The following is a 15,343-nucleotide window of genomic DNA, read 5'->3' as shown; positions in this document are numbered from 1 at the left end:
AACTGACCCTGGATCAGGGCTCTGTCACACTCCTGCTGAACTGACCCTGGATCAGGGCTCTGTCACACTCCTGCTGAACTGACCCTGGATCAGGGCTCTGTCACACTCCTGCTGAACTGACCCTGGATCAGGGCTCTGTCACACTCCTGCTGAACTGACCCTGGATCAGGGCTCTGTCACACTCCTGCTGAACTGACCCTGGATCAGGGCTCTGTGTCACACTCCTGCTGAACTGACCCTGGATCAGTGTTCTGTGTCACACTCCTGCTGAACTGACCCTGGATCAGTGTTCTGTGTCACACTCCTGCTGAACTGACCCAGGATCAGGGCTCTGTCACACTCCTGCTGAACTGACCCTGGATCAGTGTTCTGTGTCACACTCCTGCTGAACTGACCCAGGATCAGGGCTCTGTCACACTCCTGCTGAACTGACCCTGGATCAGTGTTCTGTTTCACACTCCTGCTGAACTGACCCTGGATCAGTGTTCTGTTTCACACTCCTGCTGAACTGACCCTGGATCAGTGTTCTGTTTCACACTCCTGCTGAACTGACCCTGGATCAGTGTTCTGTTTCACACTCCTGCTGAACTGACCCTGGATCAGTGTTCTGTTTCACACTCCTGCTGAACTGACCCTGGATCAGTGTTCTGTTTCACACTCCTGCTGAACTGACCCTGGATCAGTGTTCTGTTTCACACTCCTGCTGAACTGACCCTGGATCAGTGTTCTGTTTCACACTCCTGCTGAACTGACCCTGGATCAGTGTTCTGTTTCACACTCCTGCTGAACTGACCCTGGATCAGTGTTCTGTTTCACACTCCTGCTGAACTGACCCTGGATCAGTGTTCTGTTTCACACTCCTGCTGAACTGACCCAGGATCAGTGCTTTTTTTTGGTCCTTTTTTTTTATATCAGATTCCTCAATATCTCTCTGTCTGTCTCTCTAACACACACGCACACACACACTCTCACTCCATCTGAACTGTTCCTGGAGAGTAATCTTTCATTAATGTTCCTCGAGCCATTCTTTTTCTTTCTCTACAGCAGTATTTATCCCCGACTCTTTCCTCAACCTGTACTTGACAAATTTGCACCCATGTCTCACTCACCCCCCACCCTCCTGTAAACACACTGTGCATCTAGCTGCTACTTAGGAGCAAACATGCAACGCTTGTTTACTTTCCTGCATGCGTTTCCTTTCTAAACCCTCCGTTGTGTACTCTCATCTCCCCTCCAAAAATCTGTCAGTCTGTTGGAGCAGGTCTAGGATAGGGCTTCTCAGTCTTTACTTTTTTTTTTCCGCAGCCAGCGTTTCTTAAAACTGTTTGAGAAAAACTTCACACCTCTCTCAAATTCATCAAGGGTCAGAAAAACCATTACTTGGAGATGTTTAAGTTGCACTATGCTGATTTGAGGAAACGACTGATCAGTTTATAAACACTACAGTGAAGTGCTTCATTCAGGATGGCTTTATTACACATGCAAAAATAAAAAAAAACACCTCTCAGACCAGCCCAAGACTATGGACTATGCTGAAGATAGGATTTTTAATGCGTTCAAATCAATAAAGATCAGTTCTTAAACCTCCATTAAAAATGTTCCATAACATCCATCCTTTTTCTTTACCGCTCAGGGAACAAGACATGGGACACCTCGTGTCTGTGTATCACAGCGGGGAAGAAACCAGGGTTAATAAATCAATAAATCAATAAATAATCACACGCACCCTGAAGGTGCGAGGTAAACATTCTAACCAGTAAGCCATTGTGCCATCTCTAACATCACACTTGTAAGGCTTTACAAAAAAAAGGACTGCATTTAAAAACATTTTGTTTCTGAGAATCAAAATGTGCCGCATTGAGGAGTATAAAGCCTGCTAACCGGAAGTCCTCAGTCTTAGAAATGTCTTGAAGTATTGCTGTCGCCTGCGTCTAGATCACAGAGAACCAAAAGTAAATTGTAAGGAAATCATTTGGTTAAAGTCCTCATTTTTTACGTTCAGGTCATTCAGGTAACCCTTTGTGAAAGCAATTGCACCGACTGGTTTAATAGCTCGAATGCTTCTTTCTCTTTGTTTCTCTTCAGCCCAGCGTCCTGATAGTGAGTTATATCGAATCGGAGAAGGCAGCTGCTCAATTCGGTTTCTATCAGCAGGCCGAATGGAAGGCAGACGACTCCATGATAGCCGTGGCGGTAAGTGGTGCTTAAGTCATTTCAGCTTTCACTTCCGATCTCGGTGTGATTTCGGTCCCTGTCTCCGCTTTGTGTGTTTGTCTTTAAGCGCCTGTCCTGGCTGCTCCCATGTATGAACGTTTGCTCCGTTTATGTTCACTGGGGTTTTTTAAAAAAAAAACAGAATGAGATGAACAGAGATAATGATGCACAGGAAATGCTCCATGTGTGGTCAGTCCTGTAATGCCTGAGTGATCTAGGCTTAAATGTGACTACTTACATAATTTAGCTGAAAAGTATGGAGAGTGAGTTCCGAAAAGGAATAAATACACGAGAGGGACATTTTATTTATTAACCACATCAATATGTGACCTTCATTGGGCATGCAGCCGGCGTAATTGTGCATAATTTCAGACTGTAGTGCTAGTTACGTTGCTCTTATACGTCATTGCACTGTGTTTTGCTCGGCCTAGTCACCGGTTTCGCATCCCTTTATGTTCCTGATGTTGCAAATGTTGTTTAGCATCTGTTCAAGCTAATTTATATTCCCATTAAAAATAGTTCACACACTGCATCCTGGCTGCATGTAGTGCAGCAAGTGGTGAGATTCAGGAAATGTCACTTTGGAAGTGGAATTCTTTCTCGGAACAGTTTACTCAGTAACACAAGCTTTCTAGTTTATTTTCGAGGCAGCATCCGTGTAATCTAATACAAGAAATTTGTGTAAGAGGTTATGTGCGATTGAATATCAGATATGATCTCGGAGTTGGTACTTAATTCAGAGCGTTGAGTGTTATTTCATTAAGCTGAGAGCTGCTCACTGTGTAAACGGTTATATAGCTCGACGTATCTTACTTGAAACAATCATGCCTCGACGTGTTAGGATTGCAGGACATAATGACCGAGTGGGAGAGAGGGGAGGAGAGGTTGAGAGAGTGAGAGAGCGCTAAAAGTAAGAGGTGCAAAAGAGACTGAAACCTGCAGAGAGGAAGCGGGAGTGATGAAACATGATACTGTATTTACCAGAATAGTTGAATTTAAATATGACTGACACATCTGTGTACTTTAAATAATATAAATGGAACCGTTTGACAAATCTGTTCTTTAGATATAGGTCAGCAGAACCTCAGCGTTACTCTAGGTTCTAATCTGTAACCTCATGTTTGGTAAATTTACATCACTGGTATTTATCCTTTGCTTTAATGGGTACTGGTGGAAAGCTGTGGTGTGTCTTAAATCACATATCCGTGCACTATTCTGCCCAAATTTGTTGTATAAATAGTGTGTGTTGACTCTGAAAACTCCAACGAAGAGAAGTGCACTTCATTTACCTGGATGATGCTTTTATGCAACCAGAAAAATTGTGGAATGTTGGAAACTTCCTGCACTCAACACTCGCAGCTTTGCTTACTTAGGCGGGAGAGGGGTGGAGTTACCAGGCTCTGACACTGGATGAAAGTTGGCCAACGACAATCCAGTGGACAAGACCTCTTACAAAAGTCTGCTTGTGTTTATTTTTCAACTTTCGCAATGTTCTGCTAAAGCTAGCCGCATCGTGTCTGGGTTTTTGTTTTTTTTTTCCCCTTCTATTTCTTTTCATTATTTTTGTTTGACACAAACTGCATGTGTGTTATACATGATGGGAGGGCAAATGGTGTATTTCAGCCATGCAAGTAAAACGCCGTGATTCAGTGCATACATGGGAAGCCATCTAGCATGTTAGGGTTGTTATTCAAGGCGTATCATTTATTACAGTTTACCCATTAATATTTATTACACAATCAAGTTGCTCACTCCACTGGATCTTATTCATTTCCGATGGATGGATGGATGGATGGATGGATGGACGGATGGATGCAGTCTTATTAATTTCCTCTGGACTCCAAAAGATGGATGGATGCATGGATGGATGGATGGATATCGCTGTAATTCCAATGACCGTGATCTGTTCAATTGATGCAGACTGCACTAAAAAAAAAGATTGTTTCAAGAGTTAATGTTGATGGCTAATTACAAGTTATTTCCTCATTAAGATGGAGTTATATAATCTGGAGTTTCTGGATATTGGGTGTTTACTTATACAAGCAGCATTTTTTTAGCTTTGGATTTTCTTTCCAGTACATTTTGATCAATAAAAGAAAAAAAAACTAAGAGAAGATAAGTCTGCAGTCCGAGCACTGAGAGGAGGAATATCTGTATCTCATTTGTTATTCAGGGAAATCTCATGGGGATGTATGTAATTGAATACTTTTGCAAATTACAGTGTCCATGTTAATGAAGATATACAAGGAGAAATTTGATGAAAATGATTTCATGATGTTTTCCTTTTGTGTGTTAAACTGGTAGCACCCCTTCTGTTGAGCTACTACCAGTGAAGACAAACGTAATTACTTTCCAACTTGCTAAAATTCTAAGCTCCTTCCTATATTGCAGTGTTTTGAAATGCTTTGCAGCGCTTGATATTGCGTTTGCAAATTTGCATAATCCTGGAGGCACTTCCTCTGTAACCGTGTGCACGTGCTGTAGGGCATGCGTGATGAGCGACAGGCTTGTTTCACGAGCTCGAATCCAACAGCAAGCTAGGGGACAAAATATCCAGGGACTGATTTGACCAGTCGAGCCACGATCTCTGCGTTCATACTGAATAATTTGAAAAGATTTTGAAGCAGAATGAGAACATGCAAGACCTGTTATTAAATAAAAAAAAAAGGTTTATGAATTGACGTGTGTTGGTGGGCCATTTTACAAGCTTCTAGTTGCTATGGTAACCTCGAAAATCCACCGAGGTTCTGCAAGCATCCAGAGAGCCGTCGAGGTGCATATATCCTTTATTCAGAATGTGCTTTTCAGTTTTGCGTGTAAGCGAGAGGCTGAGAGAGAGAGAATGAAAGGAGGTGAAGAGTGGTTTCGTTCTCATCAAGGCTACTGTGCTGTACGCTTCAGCTTTCAGCAGCATGCGCTTTTTCTGTCACGTGTGTGTTAGAAGTGTGAGCAGGCGCTTGAAACACCAACCTGCTCTTGTTTTGAGAAACCGAATCCCTCATTTCCAGACGTCAACACTGTGATCAGAGCTGCTATTTTTCCAGCTGTGTGCTGTAGAATTATTATTAGTGGTAATACAGAAAAATAAGATCTTTTTATACCGTTTCTCTTTCTTTCTTTCAGAGGAGGTAGTATCATGCTTTGGGCAATAGGATTCTGCTGGGAATCCTGTCATCTATGTGGGATGTTACTTTGATACATAGCATCCACCTAAGCATTGTTGCAGACCATGTACAATCTTTTATGGAAACGGTATTCCCCGATGGCTGTGGCCTCTTTCAGCAGGATAATGCACCGTGCCACAAAGCAAAAATGGTTCAGGAATGGTTTGATGAGCACAACAACCGGTTTAAGGTGTTGACTTGGTCTCAAAATTCACAGATCTCAATCCAATCGAGCATCCGTGGGATGTTCTGGAACAACAAGTCCGATCCATGAAGGCCTCACTTCGCAACATACAGGATTTAAAGGATCTGCTGCTAACATCTTGGCGCCAGATACCACAGCATACCTTCAGGGATCTAGTGGAGTCTATGCCTCGATGGGTCAGGGCTGTTTTAGCAGCAAAAGTGGGTCATAAGGTTATGGCTGATCAGTGTATCATTTCTTGTACAGTAACACAAAAATATATAACAGGTCCTGCAGCAAGAATAGTCCCCCATGTTACTGTAATATTCTTTAAATGTCTTCAGAATCAAGTGAATCTGCTGAGAAACAAGGTTTCCTTATCTCTCTTCAGCTACTATCACTTCACTTCTACATGAATTATGCTGTTGATACAAGTTTTTGCTTTAGATCCGTCAGCGTACAGTCATGAGCTTGTTATAGGTTTAACACGGTGTCTTACTTTGTTGCTTTGAGGAGGAAGCAGGTTTTTCCTTACTAGTGTAATTTTCAGATATCAGTGTTGTCATTGCAAGCGTTGGGTTTCCACGTTGGTCAGAAAGCAACTAAAAACCTGAGGGTTACATTCAAAATCCTTGCCATAACAAAGTGGTAGGTTAAGGTATTCAGCAGGTTGTGAGTTTGAATCCCAGGACCATCGAGGTGCCGCTGCTGACCTTGAGTGAGGGCCTTAACCCTCATCTGCTCAGTTGTACAAATGCGATAAATGTAAGTTGCTCTGGATAATAAAGCAATCCCGCCATATTGTTTGCGTCAAATATACGAGGCACTAAACCGTTCGTGGCAGCATAATATCAGAGCCCTAAACCCTGTGCCAGAGGTATTCTTCAAAGAGCGGAGCGTTAGAGACACCGATAGTGATACTCATCGGTTTGGACACTGTGCTCTACTCTACTTTCACATCAGAGTTTCCAGTGTGAGCGCGTGCTAACGTCTGATCTCATGTGACGGCTAAAAAAGAAAAGGTTTCTTGGTTGCGTTGACTCGCATTCAAACCTCTAAACTGAGTCTGCTGTAACCTTTCACATCCTCCTGCTGCTTCTAGAGGTTTGCTGGTTGAAAATAAACCAAAGCGCACACATTTTCCCGACACTTATTTTTAGCCAGTCCTCCTCTTCAAATAATATTTATGTAACACGAAAATGGTGGCCAAGGAAATACTTAACCACCAACACACACTGTTATAATTGCCACATCCTCTGCTCTCACCACACCGCCTCACGGTTAAGCTGATACACACACACACACACGTGAGTTTGTAAAGATACAAAAGGTAAGAAGGCTAAAATCCTTTTTTGTTGTGAGGCAGGAAGTAGACATCAAAGCTTGTGCTAAATACAGACCTGTGTGTGTGTGAGAGAGAGAGAGACACTCCTCTTTATCCTCCTTCGCTCTTATCTTACTGTGTAGATGCACAACGTCTATAATTTGGATCCTCTTAACTTTGTATACCGTTGTGTAACTTATTTACAGCGTCGTTATACAGGCCACATTGTTCATGTACTGCAGGTTCGGCATGAAGATGAGTTTTCTTTTCTTTCTGTAAACATGTTCTGAGTAGCGGGACTAAAAGGTACTTTTTTTTTTTTTTTTTTTTAATATATATACATGAAGACTGAATGCAGTGTTATATAGCGGCATTATGTAATTGAAGGACGTTGTATGTGTATATACACACAACAAGGAGTAGGAAAAAGACTAGTTGAAGATGTGTGACCTATAGAATATATGCGTTGACTCAAAGTAGCATCATCTGTATGTACACTAGTTGCATGCGACAGAAGTCACTCTGAATTGTCATTATTCACCTTCAAAGCCTCCAAACATTCATATTTTGTCATGTAATCAGTATATTTTCCCCCTCAGAGACTTGTGCAGTCAGTGGTGTAGGTTTAACACGCTAACATGGCTGTATACCCATTGAGCTACAGCAAATATTTGCATATATATTGTATGCTACATGTTGACTTGACGTAACTTGCTGAACTCAGGGACCATTTCTAGTTAAGGGAGAGAGAGAGGGAGAGGTGGTTTTCTCTCATTTTCCTGCTCTGAGATCAGAAAATATGAGTCGAGTCCAACAACTAAGACCGTCCAGTTGTTTTGATTGTGTTTTCGAGTAGACAGGCATTTTTTTTTTTTTTCTTTTTTCTTTTTGCCTGTCCAGTGTGGAAAAGTCATCACGGTCATAAAACAGCATCTGTTAAACCCATTATGAGGTTTGCCTTTAAATATATATATATTTAAATATATATATATATATATATATATATATATATATATATATCTATATATATATATATATATATATATTTAATATATAATATATATATATATATATAATATACACATACATAAAAAAATAATAAAATTATAAAATATATATACACGGCTTGTTCAAGTGAAAGCAAAATGTGAAGCAGCACGGGTAAACCTCGATAAGTGAGAACAGGAAACAAGGTGAATAACAGTACAATGTGACTGGATTCAACTTTGACCTGTAGCAAAACATCATGAGACAATAATCAATGGTGTGTCAGTGTTTGTGTGTTTGGAACAGGGGGTGTGTGTGTGTGTGTGTGTGTGTGTGTTTCGGTCTGTTGGTCTCTGTGTGGGTCAATTCAATTTCAATTCAATTTATTTGTATAGCGTCTTTTACAATGGACAGAGGGAGAGAGAGAGCCTGACCAGGGGTAGAGCCAGTGGTCACACTGTAAACTCAGAACACTGGGTGCTTGGGAGTGGTGGTGGGGGCGGTGCTTTGGCGCTGTATGTGTGTGTGTGTTGGGTAGAGGGGGTCTGTATGTGGGTTGGTGTATGAGTGTGATTGAGGGGGTGTGTGTGTTGAGTGGGTGCTTGAGAAACTCCTTGAACAGTCTCAGGATGCCCGCACTTCCTGTTATTGTCATATTTTGTGTAGACGTTCCTGTGCACCGTACAATGAGACGAGAGGACTGGGTGTGTGTAAAAGACACTAATGAGTTCTAACACCATGAAGACGTGGTGTAACGATGGAAAACAGTCAGACTTTCATATTGACTAATGATTAGCATTATTACGTGAATCATTTTATTGCCGTTCCTTCAACACTGCGTTACTCTTATCGGTTGCCAAGATAAAGGTTTAGTAAAGTTCTTTCTGAAGAATGGCATCATTCGGTATGAGGCATCTAAAATGAACTAAAAAAAGCTGTTTGAATTGAAAATATTCTGAATATTTGCATGTAGAAGATGGTGTAGTTAAATGGGCTCAGACTTGCTTTCTGTCCAGTCAGTTCATGCTCCAGTGATTTGATGATTAATAAGAAACCCAGGCTTTCTGTTTAGAGTTACTGTTAATGCAAATGTGGTTTGTAATGTTGATTTTGGCCCTTTTTTATTTGTATTTATTTTTATTATTAGTATTAGTATTTTTATTTATTTATTTTTATTTTATTTGTTTATTTATTTGTGTGTTATGTTTCTCCCTTTTTCCTCAATTTTATTTTTCCTTTTTTGTTCTGATTTTGGTGATTTTTTTTTTTTTGATTTTTTTTATTATTATTATTTTTTTTCCCTTTTGTTTATTTATTTTTTGGGTGTAATGTTTTGCACTTTAAAGTGCAATAAACAGCTAAAACTCAAACCACACCAACTTAACCACAAACTCCTCAGCTCCCTGACACACACATTTCCTCCATTTTCAGAAATCTGTTGTTCTTGGAGCTGTGGCAGCGATGACGTCAGGAATTTTTATTACCCCGTAAAGTCTGCTATGCGATGCTGGACAGATGGGCCGACTAACTCGAACCCTGCGTTTTTAGCGAATAAGGCTCTTCTTTGTTTCCACGTCCCTTTTTGTGACCTTTAGTGTTATAAGGGCCGCGTGTGGGTACAGAACGAACGGCGGATAAAACCTTATAACGTTGAGATCATGCACTCGTGTTCCCGGTGCCGTTTTCTCTCGTGTCTTTCACACACAGTCCTCCTTTTGTTAGCTCCCTGGGTCCAACTGCGCTTCAGGAAAACATAATTATTTCTAATCAATAATATCCTGTTATTGTGTAGCCCTGAAATGAGCAGACAGGATCGTTCTGAAAAGCCAAGCCATTATGAGAGGAAGAATGCTGCGTGTTGTGAACAGTGCCAGGCCTCAGCGTTCGCTTTAAATGAGCAAGCTGAATTAGTTTCACTTCTTTTTTACCCAGCATTGAGAAATAGAAGAATCTGGCACTTTATGCTTACTTTTTTTTTTTTCTTTCCACCAGCATGAATAAGTATCCTTCAGAGACCCGAAAGAAGAAGAATTTCTGCTGAAAATATTTTTTTGGGAGCCAAAGAAAAAGCTGTGTAGGTGGCTTTGTAGGAAATAAACACTTTGTCATCACAAAAATTAGGCAGTTTACTGCATGAGCCTCTTTTTTGTTATGATGGTTTGTTTCTTGCATATCAGTAAGAGTAAGCATTCTTCTTACATAAACACACGGCTCTCAGGGCGGTGAAATGCGGGAGGATCAGACTCAGATAAAGGCTGACCTTCGCTAAAGGCAAGCACCTCTTAGAGAAAGATAATCTCTTAAATAGATTGCAGATTATATTTTTATATATATATTATTTAGTTTGTGCAGTTCGCTACTCCAATTATCCAATCAAAGGACGGGAAATTGCTGACATAATCGTATGCCTGCTAGATGGCCCCAGTGACGCCAACTCGAAATCTGATTGGTTAAGGTAACAATTTCATTGCCACTTATTTTAAGCTACGGGCCCCTGCACTATTGATTCTGAAAGCCTTAAGGCAGATTTCTTTCACCCTGGCAACACACGATGTCAGATACTAGCTGAAATACTCATATTTATCCAAGCATCATAAATATACACTACTGGAAGCAGCGCAACCGAGAGAAAAGCTATGAAATGTAGAGAATAGACTATTGGGAATAATTTAATACACATTCATGGAAAAAATATATTAAAATGCAAGTCAGAGATTCAGATCGCTGCTGTTTAGGCCAGCAGAGAAGGCCTTGCTGGCCCTGACGGCCCTCCACTGGAAACCACCAATGGTTAATTGGATTAGTATAAATGAGTTGAAGTTTCAGTTTTCTAATAGTTCAATAGTTAAAAATGATATGCTTAGGAAAACTCGCCCTCAAAAATCACCTGTGTTAAAGCTGCAGTGTCTAGGATTATTTTTTTTGTTTGATTTATTGAATCTAAGGAGAAAATACACATCATATAGAGTGAGTTACAGGATTGTCAGAGAGACGTGGAAAAGGTAGGCACTACATTGTGATTGGCAGGAGCCACGGCCAATCAGGAGACAGAGCGTAATGCTGCACTAGGAAAAATCGTTCAGGACTGAGTTTAGGTTTTTTTCCACAGACACCTCATTAAATTATATTACACCCGCTTTGTCTTGTATTTCAGACTCGAGTGAGAAGGACTTGGTTCATTGTTTGTACAAAATGTTTGTGTTTAATATTAAAAAAAAAAACCAGAAGCAGTCTTGGAGCATTATAGGTTTTCTCCGTCGCTTCAACAAGTTAGAGCCGACAGGCCCCAGACTTTCAGACATCTTTGGAGAAAGCGGTTACATTCACCATTCAGCACTAATCTGTGCTACTAACAACCATTTGTGGTTTGGGATACAGCCTTGAAATCTGTTCGATTAATCAGCACAGTGTAACAGAGTGCAGTACAACCCTTGTTATGAAATATATTTTCAAAGTATTTTTAGCTGCCGAGATCAACTTTCTGCCAACGCCAAAATCCTGTGCCCTTTACACACAAATTTACACACAAACGGAAAAGTCACGCGGTGACGCAAACCTCCAGGATGTATTAAGCCATTTTATTAATGTTAAAGTGCAGCCAGGAGAAGAAAAATAAACTGTGTGCACGGAGAGAAGGACGGGAACGATGACTGCCGAGAGACCGGAGGATGTTAAAGCTGTGACTCGGGCAGAGAGAGAGAAACGTGCGCGCTCGGTTATGTAAGACTGTGAAATGACTGGAATGTTTCACTTCTAATATTGGATGGTAGGTGTTATGTTTCCACACAGACTTTTTTCACACTGAAATTTACCTTATGGTGGTTTGCGTGGGTCTGCGGGAGAAGAACTGGGAGACGTGAGAGAGGAAAGTTAGGGAGAAAAGATGGCCAGGAAGACATGGCAAAGCAAAAGAATTAAGAGAGAAAGAAAGCAAAGGATTGAGAGGAAAACAGAGTGAGACTTGACGAAAGAAAGACTGACATGGAAAAAGAGAGAGACATGGCAAACGAAAGAGTGAGAGCAACAGGACGAAACGGGGAGGTAGAAAGGAGGGGGAGTGGGAAAAGGGAGTGCATGGGGTAAAGAACAGGTAGACATGGAGGAAGAGAGAGAAGGAGAGGAAAGACAGAAGGACAAAGATTATAAAAGAGGAGATGGGGCAGAAATAAAAGAAGAGAGGAGGGTAAAACTGTAGAAAAGGAGATGGAAAAAAAGAAAGGAGGAGGGAGAGAGATGCACAGAGATCTGTTGAACTTTGACGAATAAATAAAAATGTTAAGCAAAAACATTTATAAAAAAATAAAAATCAATTTGTTTTTCAAAATTGATTTTAGGATTTTTCTTGCAAAAGTTGTTTTATTTATAAAAAAAATTATTTATAAAGTGTTTCCTGTTTATTAGAATGGGCTTTAGAAAATGTAGATGTGCCAAAATAGCAACAGCACTGTTCATACCAAGTAGTTTGGAATAAAAACAAAAACACTATTGGCTATTTGGCTACAATTTTTTAGTATTTCTGAACAACTTGGGGTATCTAGACTTTTTCCGCAGAGCAAATTGCCAACGCTATTGAGAGGTCAGCTCAATCCTGTGGTCCTTCACTGTACTACTGTCCTGCATAGCTGTGTATGCATTAGCTTTAACATTAATCATACAGACAGGTTCGTTTGTTAAATCTTAAACACTGACTCTACAGCTCACAAGAAATAAACATCAGTTGCTAATAAAATACAGATTAAAGTGTGGTTCGAACATGACGAGATCAATAATGATGTGATTCTGACCAGTGAGTTAGGATGCGATGCAGCATTACATTTTATATATTTTATTTTCCTACCTATTCCATATCTCCTGAAGTGATATTTGAGCCTTCATGTTTATCTTGGGTGTGTGTGGTGTTTTTTAATTATTATTAATTCTTTATTTTAATCGATGGGTGTAGTGTTTTGGAGTAGCACAGATAGCAGGAGGTGTTAATCAGGTTAAGATAGCGGTGGTTTTCCTGTTTACGGGTAAAACGTTTCTTTTTTACCCCTCCCATCTTAACCGAATTAATCGTAAAAAATCGTCCAGTAATGTCCAGCACTGATTAAGAGCGAATGCCGGGCAGTAACCTGACCATCCAAGCGCTGAACATTTTCGAAATCTTTGTTTCAGACACATTCTAGCCAAACACTTGCACTTCCTGGGGAACGCTCACGCTACTGCTGAGAAACGCTGCACTCGTTCTGCACGAATGCATTAGTCAGCAGTTTGTACGCATTTAATGCGCGAGGACAAATCCACAGTGCTGTGCTCGTACTTTCATCAAAGGAAACTGTACATCAGACCTGCTCCTATTGTGTCATTCCTACAGGTATAAATACTCACTACAAGGTAGAACACCGTGTCTTGTGGTGTACACGGTTTTATTCAGATCCTTTTAAGCCTCAAATGAAATCAGATTCAGTCTAATCAAGCGAGTATTGCAGTAGAGTTTGAGCATTTTGTGGTGTTCTTAATTATTTACAAATCATTATCTGGTTATTTTGCTGCCAGCTTTTTCTTCATTCTCAGGCTCTATAACCGACTAGGCTTCCAAAAGTGGAAATCAGTATGCCAATAAAGCACAGTTAATGTGTCTATAAATATTCTGAAGGGAAAACATGTCACTTTCTTTCACATGCACGTGTCTGGCGTCTCCCGCATGCCTGTGGAACATGTACAGACTCGTGGAATCGAACCCTGTTGCTTTGTGTTTGTTTGTTTTTTTTTTTTGTTTTTTGTTTTTTTTATATCTCGCTCTCCGCTCAAGCACAAGGTCTCATTTCAAGACATGCCCCTCAGTGTAAGATCAGGTCGTCACGCTCAATTTGGACGTCTGGATGTCTGTCATCATACGGCACGGGAAATGTACAGATAATGAATAGAAGGAAATCTCGATTCTCTGTGACGGAGACGAAAAAGACAGTGAGTTCAGGATGTGGTAACAACCAGCTTTAGTTGTTTATGCTGTAATTGATATTGTTGAAAGATTACATTCTCCACCGAAGATTTAGGTAAGATGATGGAGCTATTAACTGAGCCAAGAATTTTATAAGCTAGCTCATCCTGCAGAACCTGGCAACCTTATAGACCGGGCTGAAAATGAGTACAGACCAAGGGACACAAGCAAGTGTCCACCATGGTGTTTCATGTAGCACATTGTGGAGTCAACAGGTCAAACGTTTCAGCTATGAGCTCTGGTGTTCTGTAAAAGATACTTGAGTCTGATGTCTTCGGTTTATCCTGCTGTTTTGAACCATGAGGTGATCCTTATTTCAGACTTTGACAGATGTGACAGTAATCTGTAGCCAGAGGCCAAGCCAGAAAAATCGGCCATGCTCTATGTGGACTGGAGGACATTCTCTCTCTCTCTCTCTCTCTCTCTCTCTCTCTCTCTCTCTCTCTAATAAATATATATGATTATATATATATATATATATATATATATCACTGTAACTTTAGCCAATAGAGGGTGCATGTACATTTCAGGCATTTGGCATACACCCTTATCCAGAGTGACTTGCATTTTTATCACATTTTATATAACTGAGTAATTAAGGGCCTTGCTCAGGGGCCCAATGGCAGCTTGGTGGACCTCGCAACCTTCTGATCAGTAGTCCAACACCTTAACCACTAAGATACTACATCCCCCACCCATCCCAACCACATGTGAGCTCATGTATGAGGAAGAGGGCAAAAATGCTGTCCACTTAGTGTTTTATGTTAACAACATGCTTTTTGAGTTGAGTTGTCTGAGGCTCAGTGGTGGTGTGACCATGGTGTCTTTTGTTTATAACTTTAGCTTTTTTACTTCTAGTGATTCTGTTCAGTTAAAAATGTGGAAGAATCATAACATTTTATAGTAGAAACTGAGCTCTGTGATCTACAATTCTTGTAAGCCAATGGAAAACCCTGTTGGCTTTTTGGCTGGGGAATCAGGGTGATGCTAATTTCTGGGTTGGCCTCCAAAAATATGTCATCTCTGCAGCACTCTATGGGGAGCACTGGGAAGTGACCAGATTAGAGAGGAGAATAGGGGAGGGGAATAATGGTCTGTTGTGAATTTGTTTTCTGAATCATCTTCACCACTGAGCAACAACAATTTTATAAAATCTAATAATCCATGCATAGGCTACTGGTTTGTCCAGCATGATTTCACTTTGGTCCAGTTCCTCAGATTTACATTCCTCTGTAATATTTACTAAAGCAGTCTAGATCTAGTCCCAGTATCGAACTAGATTTGACTGCACTCGGCTTCGGACAAAGTTCAGCAACGTGTCGGCAGTTTACTCGTAGACTGACCGCTGAAAATAAATGAGTCATTGTTTATTTTGTGTCCTGACTTCTGAATGAGACCGAGAATGAAAACGAATCAATTCACGGCATCACATTTGTTTCTACCAGGCAAGCCGGGTGAGGTGAAATCTCAGTGGGTGTATTAAACCT

General features: G+C 40.6%; 1 protein-coding gene across 1 annotated transcript in view; it reads left to right on the top strand.

Annotated features, from left to right (window-relative positions):
* The window catches only part of ric1 (RIC1 homolog, RAB6A GEF complex partner 1), a 53,208-nt gene that overhangs the window by 7,601 nt on the left and 30,264 nt on the right, over nt 1-15,343 (top strand). Inside the window, exon 2 of the mRNA XM_058414786.1 lies at nt 2,086-2,193. Coding sequence (XP_058270769.1) covers nt 2,086-2,193 — 108 coding nt within the window. The remainder of the gene's footprint in view (nt 1-2,085; nt 2,194-15,343) is intronic.

This window comes from Hemibagrus wyckioides, linkage group LG18, assembly GCF_019097595.1.
Source record: "Hemibagrus wyckioides isolate EC202008001 linkage group LG18, SWU_Hwy_1.0, whole genome shotgun sequence".
NCBI lineage: Eukaryota > Metazoa > Chordata > Actinopteri > Siluriformes > Bagridae > Hemibagrus > Hemibagrus wyckioides.
This window is presented reverse-complemented; position numbering and strand designations above follow the sequence as displayed.